Source organism: Nestor notabilis, unplaced genomic scaffold, assembly GCF_000696875.1.
Source record: "Nestor notabilis isolate BGI_N333 unplaced genomic scaffold, ASM69687v1 scaffold32708, whole genome shotgun sequence".
NCBI lineage: Eukaryota > Metazoa > Chordata > Aves > Psittaciformes > Psittacidae > Nestor > Nestor notabilis.
The window spans coordinates 1-6753 of record NW_009939272.1 but is presented as its reverse complement, the minus strand read 5'-3'; the positions used below and the strand labels follow the sequence as shown (position 1 = coordinate 6753).

At 40.3% G+C, this 6753-nt stretch overlaps 1 protein-coding gene across 1 annotated transcript in view; it reads left to right on the top strand.

Annotated features, from left to right (window-relative positions):
* Positions 1–5816, top strand: part of LOC104409794 (deleted in lung and esophageal cancer protein 1-like) — a gene marked incomplete at both ends in the record, with an annotated part of 17911 nt that extends 12095 nt beyond the window's left edge. The window contains 6 exons of the mRNA XM_010019771.1: positions 348–540; positions 2431–2489; positions 3027–3201; positions 4916–5009; positions 5217–5347; positions 5658–5816. Coding sequence (XP_010018073.1) covers positions 348–540; positions 2431–2489; positions 3027–3201; positions 4916–5009; positions 5217–5347; positions 5658–5816 — 811 coding nt within the window. The remainder of the gene's footprint in view (positions 1–347; positions 541–2430; positions 2490–3026; positions 3202–4915; positions 5010–5216; positions 5348–5657) is intronic.
* Positions 5817–6753: the final 937 nt, after the last annotated feature.

The window sequence follows — 6753 nt, the reverse complement described above, 5'->3', positions numbered from 1 at the left end:
GCAGGAATGGTTCTGTTGGTCTCAGATTCTTGAAAGTATTGTAGAGTTTCCTAAAAGTTGTGCTACATGACAGGTTAAATAAGGCAAGAACATGTTAACGTATCTTAAATGTTTACATAATTTACTTCCATATGTTAGCATGTTCTTTGTACAGTTTATATACCCTGACTCTATGCTGCCTGATCAGCATTGTAGCTCATAAAGACTGGTAAATCTAATCCCTGTAATTTTTAAAGAGAGGAATTCTCTGCATGGAAAAAGGACCTGAAAATTTTCTCCCAATATTTTCCTCGAATATCAGATTTCTTTAATAGAAGCTTTTTTGTTGTTTATTGATTTCTTTGCAGCCACGTAGAACTTCCATTCTACTGGCAGATAATGAAGCCCAACCTGAAACCATTAATACCAGAAGAAACTGCAGACTTCATGAAGGTCAGATACAACCAAGACACAGAGTCAGCCTTCGTCCTAGATCCTGAGGAGGGAGTTTTGCTTCCCTGTACAGATCATGAGTTTATTCTCACTTACACTCCACAGGAGGTATGGCTTGTGATTCCTTCTTATCTACAAACTCCAGCTGTGTATTTTTATGCAAGTCATAAAATCCTTGCTGTGCAGCTTTCTAAATGAAATTTAATTAGCTGGTACCATGCTCTGATAAACAATGTTCAAAATGTAGAAAGTTACTAAAAGAAAACATGTTTTGACTGCAAAATGTGAGACAGTTCTTGATCTCATTTGGTCATTTTTGGTACTGACTTTAAACAATTTTACACTGGAACTATGGCCACATCCTCGTAGCTGCAGCTGTGTTGGCTGGTAAAGTTGCCACCCTCCACCACACTACCAGCTCCTCCACAGTCTCCTGACCCTTCTCCTTCTGCTTCTGCTAAGCTGCATTGAGGTGTGCCCCATACCTACTGCAGCCTAAGTAAGTTTGGTTAGCAAACTGATCATTTAAACTGTTTTCAACTGTAGCTTTTAGGGGCTGAAGTGGGTCTTATGAACAGCTGTGTGATAAATTAAGAGGATAGTAGTAGCCTTTGGCAGAGAAACGATGGCTTACAGCTGTGGGTAAAGGGGTGCAACCATGTTTGAATGCAGCTGGACCAGTAACTGTTGTCCTAGTTTCTGCTCCCCTGTCTGTGTAAATAAGGAGCATGAGCTCACTGTATTAAAGAAACTTGATCCAACGTAAGCCCAAGAGTGGGAATATCCCATGCTGTTGTGATTGACAGACATAGGAATACCTCAAATAAGTATGGAAGAGAAACTAACTGGGTATTTTAAATACTTTAATTAGTTCATAGCAAAATATATTGAATATATATACACTTAAATTAATATCTCTCTACAAACAAGTGAATCTTTTGCAAAGCCCTTCAGATTTAAGGCTTGCTTCTGTGTTTCCTTCCCCCCCCCCCCCCAATTAGAATACAGAAGGCATCTTCTTTTCCCATGATGGAAGAAACTTTGAGTTAGTACAGCAGTACTGAGCTTAATTTGGGGAGCCTTTCAGATGCTTGTGTGTAGTATGCAATATACTAGGGAAATAACTGGCATGCCAAAAATGAGTATTTTTCTTGGAACCATACATACACCATGAGATCAGAATCTGGCTTAATATTTTGGAGTCAAACATGTTTTAGCAACTCTAGAGTCTGAATATTGTTTATCAGAGCTTAGTACTCCAATGATGAGCATTCATCCTTTAAATGTAAACTACTTTTTCATCTTGGTTGACGAGAAGCTCAGCGTGAGCCAGCACCATGTGCTTGCAGCCCAGAAACCACCTGCATGAACAGCAGGTCGAAGGAGGTGATTTTCTCCCTCTCCTCCTCTCTTGTGAGACCACCTAGTTCTGGGACCTCCAAAAGAAGAAGGATGTAGACTTGTTGGACTGAGTCCAGAGGAGGCCACAAAGGTGATCAGGTGGCTGGAGCACCTCTGCTGTGGAAACAGCCTGAAATAGATAGGCTTTTTCAGCCAGGAGAAGAGAAGGCTCCAGGGATACGTTAGAGCAGCTTCCAGTACCTAAGGGGGCCTACGGGAAATCTGGAGAGGGACTTTTTCACACAGGCCTGTAGTGATAGGACAGGGGGGAATGGCTTTAAACTGACAGAGGGGAGACATAGATTAGATCTGAGGAAGAAGTTCTTCCCTGTGAGGGAGGTGAGGCATTGGCACAGGTTGCCCAGAGAAGCTGTGGCTGTCCCATCCCTGGCAGTGTTCAAGGCCAGGTTGGACGGGGCTTGGAGCAACCTGCTCTAGTGGAAGGTGTCCCTGCCCATGGCAGGGGGTTGGAACTGGATGAGCTTTAAGTTCCCTTCCAACCCAAACAGTTCTGTAATTCTGTGTTTCTCTGATCCTCTTTTAATCCTCAACATAACTGATTACTTCGCATTAAAATCCTCTTCTCCATCTGTGTAGCTGAAGAGTTATCACAGTGTGATTCAGATGGTACTGGTGGACGTCCCAGGATCACCTCGGTAAGCTGAGAAACAGTATTCCCTGATAAAATGTTTAGCCACATTTTAGCTATGCTATTGCATTAAATTACGAAGATTCTTCATCTTTCTGATGATGACGGACTCACAGTAACAAGGGGTTTTGTCTGCACAACTAATTGTGCACAAAGCATCTCTGTGATCTCATGTCTGAACACAGGCCTTAGCCCTAGTTAGGGTTGCATCTCTCCTGGAAAAAGATAATAGTGTCATTTTTCTCTGTGCATATTCCAGGCTTTCTACTGAGATTTCCAGCAGGTTTTCCTGTTATTAGTGTTTTTCACAGCTGTCTGTGACTTGTGTACTTATTCATGAACAGACTGGGACAACTAGAGTATGTTGAAGAACTACTGTAATTTTTCCAGTTTTCGATTGTCGCCTCCTGAGATAACTGCACTCGGCAGCCTGAACTTGAGAAACTTTTGATGATTTTAGTTGTGATCTGGCAATTAGAAGATGGGATCCAGTTTGAACACCAGTTTAAGATGCTTAATAATTCTACCATATTTTCTCCTAAAGTTTAGTAAAAGATGAGATGCTTCAAAACATCCCAGAATACAAAACAGAGGACGTAATAGCACTGGGAATAGAGGTTAAAGGACTAACAGAAGCATTTCATCTTCTTCTGGAACCATACGCCATTATCATCCCTGGGGAAAACTTTATTGGTGTAAACATCAGGAAAACATTTAAGGTTTGTTTGCTTTTGACTTCATTGTTATTATGTGCTTCGTGTCACTAGATGTCATATGTGTTAGTAGAAGAGATCAGACAATCCATGTTATTTTAGTTTTCTTAAATACTTTTAAGAGGTGTCATGGCTCCAAGAAGGTCTGTACAAAAATCCCTTAGCAAGCCTCCTTAGCCCTACACTCCAGGCAGCAGGCTTTCTTCTTTCTTCATCTCTCAAGTGTGACCACAGAGTTCTTACTCTTCTATATGTTTTTCTGGGTCACTAACCTGTTGCTTATCACTTTGTCACTCCCGTAGTGTAAAAGTTTTCCAGTTGGGAGGAATAGCCAATGGATGATTATATTACCTCATAAACAAAGGCACCATTTGTGCAAAGAACTACCACAAGCACAGAAGAGCTACAAAAGACACAAAAGCTGCAGCTTACTAGGCCTTATTTCACTTGCCCCATAATGGGACAGATTTCTGCTGCAATTTTCCACTTGCTCAGTGTCCTTTTCACTATATCAGGATCCTTTTGATCTTGAACTCATTTGTGAAAAATAGGCCTTCTACTAGAGCCAGGCAGGAAGACATTTCCCATCTAATGGTCTTCCCATTTTTCCTAAAAGATACTGCTAACTGGCATTTAGTTTCATCCTTTCTCTTCCAAGAAGTTCCCTTTCAACTTAAGACAAACATTTCATACTTTCCAGTTATCCAGTGTTGCTACATGTGCCGTATAGGTAATTGAGTAATTTACTGATAATATGATATAATGAAATTCCTCACAGTTTCCAATTGGCTTTTTAGTCTTAGAAGAATTTAAACTGTATTTAGAGATAATTGTGCTTCAGAGAACAATGTTATTTGCTGTAATTAAGAAATAATGTCTGAATAGATCTGAAGAGCAGACCAAAGATTTCAAGAGCTCACAGCTCCCTCACAAACAGATCCTTCAGCAAAAAAAAAGGTTGCTCTCAGAAGAAAGACGTAAAGTTTAAGTTAAGAAGTTCTGTTACACTTTTGAAAAATAGGGGAAAAGTTTAAAAGGCTTCAAATATGATAATGTTCTTGGAAAGAATGGGTTTTCTTTAGATTTCAGAAAACACTTTCACCTCTGTGAAGATAGCCACTGTGCTAAATATAGTGCTGTATAATCTCGCTACACATAGTGCTTTCAGGATAGATCTCCACATCTGAGCTGCCTTAGTCCCCAGAGATCTCATTAGCAGCATCCAAGGGGTGATTGATCTTATCCTATAGGTTAAAATAGGTTAGCGGAATTGCTCCCAGCACTCACTAGTTGGCTTTATTTTCAGTGAAAAGAATCCTAGGACATGAGGTCAATTGTAGCTCTTCCATCTATTTCTGCAGACACCTGAAATCCAGTCAGGTGAATCCCACTTCTCCTTGTCCTTGTTTTACATCGGAGGAGAACGAAAAGGGAGGATACAGCATTACCATGAAAATAGCAGTGCATGGCACTGGGTTAGTACTGTTCAAATCAGAGGTTAGGTGAAGTTCTGTGCCTTTCCACTCCTACTATGTGCAGTTAATGTTAAAACGCAGGTGAAGATGCAGTATATTGTAGCTAGATTCAAGGTGTGTTATTAGGTTTTGATGTTTAGTGGCGATGAACATATGGTTAGAGTTTGCAAAGTGTGTGATGTAAGACTTGCAATACCTTGTTTACAGCTTACAGTACACTACTTGTCTCATGGACTTTGTTTTAGATGTGGAATAACAGCAAGTCACTGATCGAGTACACATGGGAGAAAATTGTGTCCTGTGACATCATGGAAGTTGAACCTCACACTGGCGTCATAGGTAAAGCTTCTGTGACTTGCAAGCAACAATTAATGACAGAAATACTTAAACTGGTATGAATGGAAGAGTCACAGAGCACTACAGTGCAACTGGAGCCCTCAAGAGACTTCATTTGGTTCTAGGAGCTTCGAGAACAGGCTTTTGCAGTAGGTGGTTTCTTTTTCTTTGCAAAATGATGAGCAGGACCCTGAACTTTTTCTTTTCTAGATGTGAATAAATGCTGTGAATTTGAACTGCTAATTATTGGAAGCAAACCTGGGTCCATCAGCCGTAACCTGCAGTGTAAAATTGAACCCTGTACAGAACCGGTTGTGCTGCATGTGGAGGCTGCTTTTAAGGTATGCAACAGTTCAGTGTTACAGGATAACTAGCTGTGGGGCCTGGCCATTGTCCATATACAGCTTTTTGCCTCTTAAACGCGTGACAAATCTAAAGCATTTACAAACAGGAAGTATTTTTACTGTCTAGTAACTACTGAAGCAATGTTGATACTCCCACAACAATAAGAATTTTTCTGCATTACACGCAATGCATTTGCTTTCTGCTGTTCTCTGTAAAATTGAATGTTAATCTTAGATAATTTATCCTTCTTAATTAGGCAGTTTTGGCAGAAGTGTCCAGTCTGACATCTGTTTCCTTGTGTCCTAGGGTCCACTTCTTCATGTTGACGTTCCATCTCTCCAGTTAGGTTTGATTAAGCAAGGTGAGAGTGTGTTGCAAACCTTTAAGGTTCAAAACCTGTGTCAGCTGCCAGCACCATGGAATATGCAAGAAAGCAAGGTTTGTCTAGCTGAAAGGAATGAAGAGGTAAGTTACTTCTATAGCTGGTTATGCTCCTTCTTTAGCTATTTCTTCCTTATACTTAGGAATTGTGATATTGAGATATCAAAAGTTCTAGTTTCTGTGGCTTCTTATGAAACTGGATCTGCACAGTTCCATAAATGCATAAGATCTTTTGAGATTAAATGTTTCTTTGCTATTTTCTCTATTTCCATTTATTACAAATCCTCTGATCCAAAGAGGCATGGAGTATTTTCTCTATGACAGTGATTTCAGCTGCTACGTAGATAAATAAAAGGGTGAGACTTTGTCAGAACTGAGGCTGCTAGACACTCCTCCTGCACACCTACATCTCAGACAAGAATCTCGGCACCTACTGAATTGGGCCTTTTGGTTTTAAACAATAGCTTTGCAATATGCAGGTGTGTCCCCAAATAACTTCTTACCACAATGAATACTATAACTATTGTTTAGTGCTATTTAGACTGTGATGTGCCAAATGCAGTCCATTTCAGTCTTTGACTTCAGAGCTCATTCCACCATTTCATATGAAATAACTGAGTAACTTAAGCATCTTGAAGGTAATACTTATGGCAAAGAATTGAGGGAGAGTACTTTTGATTATTTGGGCACACATAAAAAAGTGAGCTTTGTAGCTAGGTTTCTCCTTGATGTTATGTGTTAGAGGGGAATGGGGAAATTCAGACTCTAGGTAAGTGCTTTCTGTTGTAATGACAGACCAGATTCTGCCTGGGGGTATACCCGTGAAAGGAAATTAATTAACTTATTTCCTGGCAAAATTGGTCTAGATCCTGTTCAGGTGTTCTCGTTTTTTGGTTGGTTTTGCAATGGACAGAGGAGCTTGTTAAGCAGGAACTTCTATCAACCATCAGGAGATAGAAGCCTGCAAGAAGTTGTACTGTATCCCCATGACTTCTTGAGTTTTGGCTTGGTTCCTCTGCCC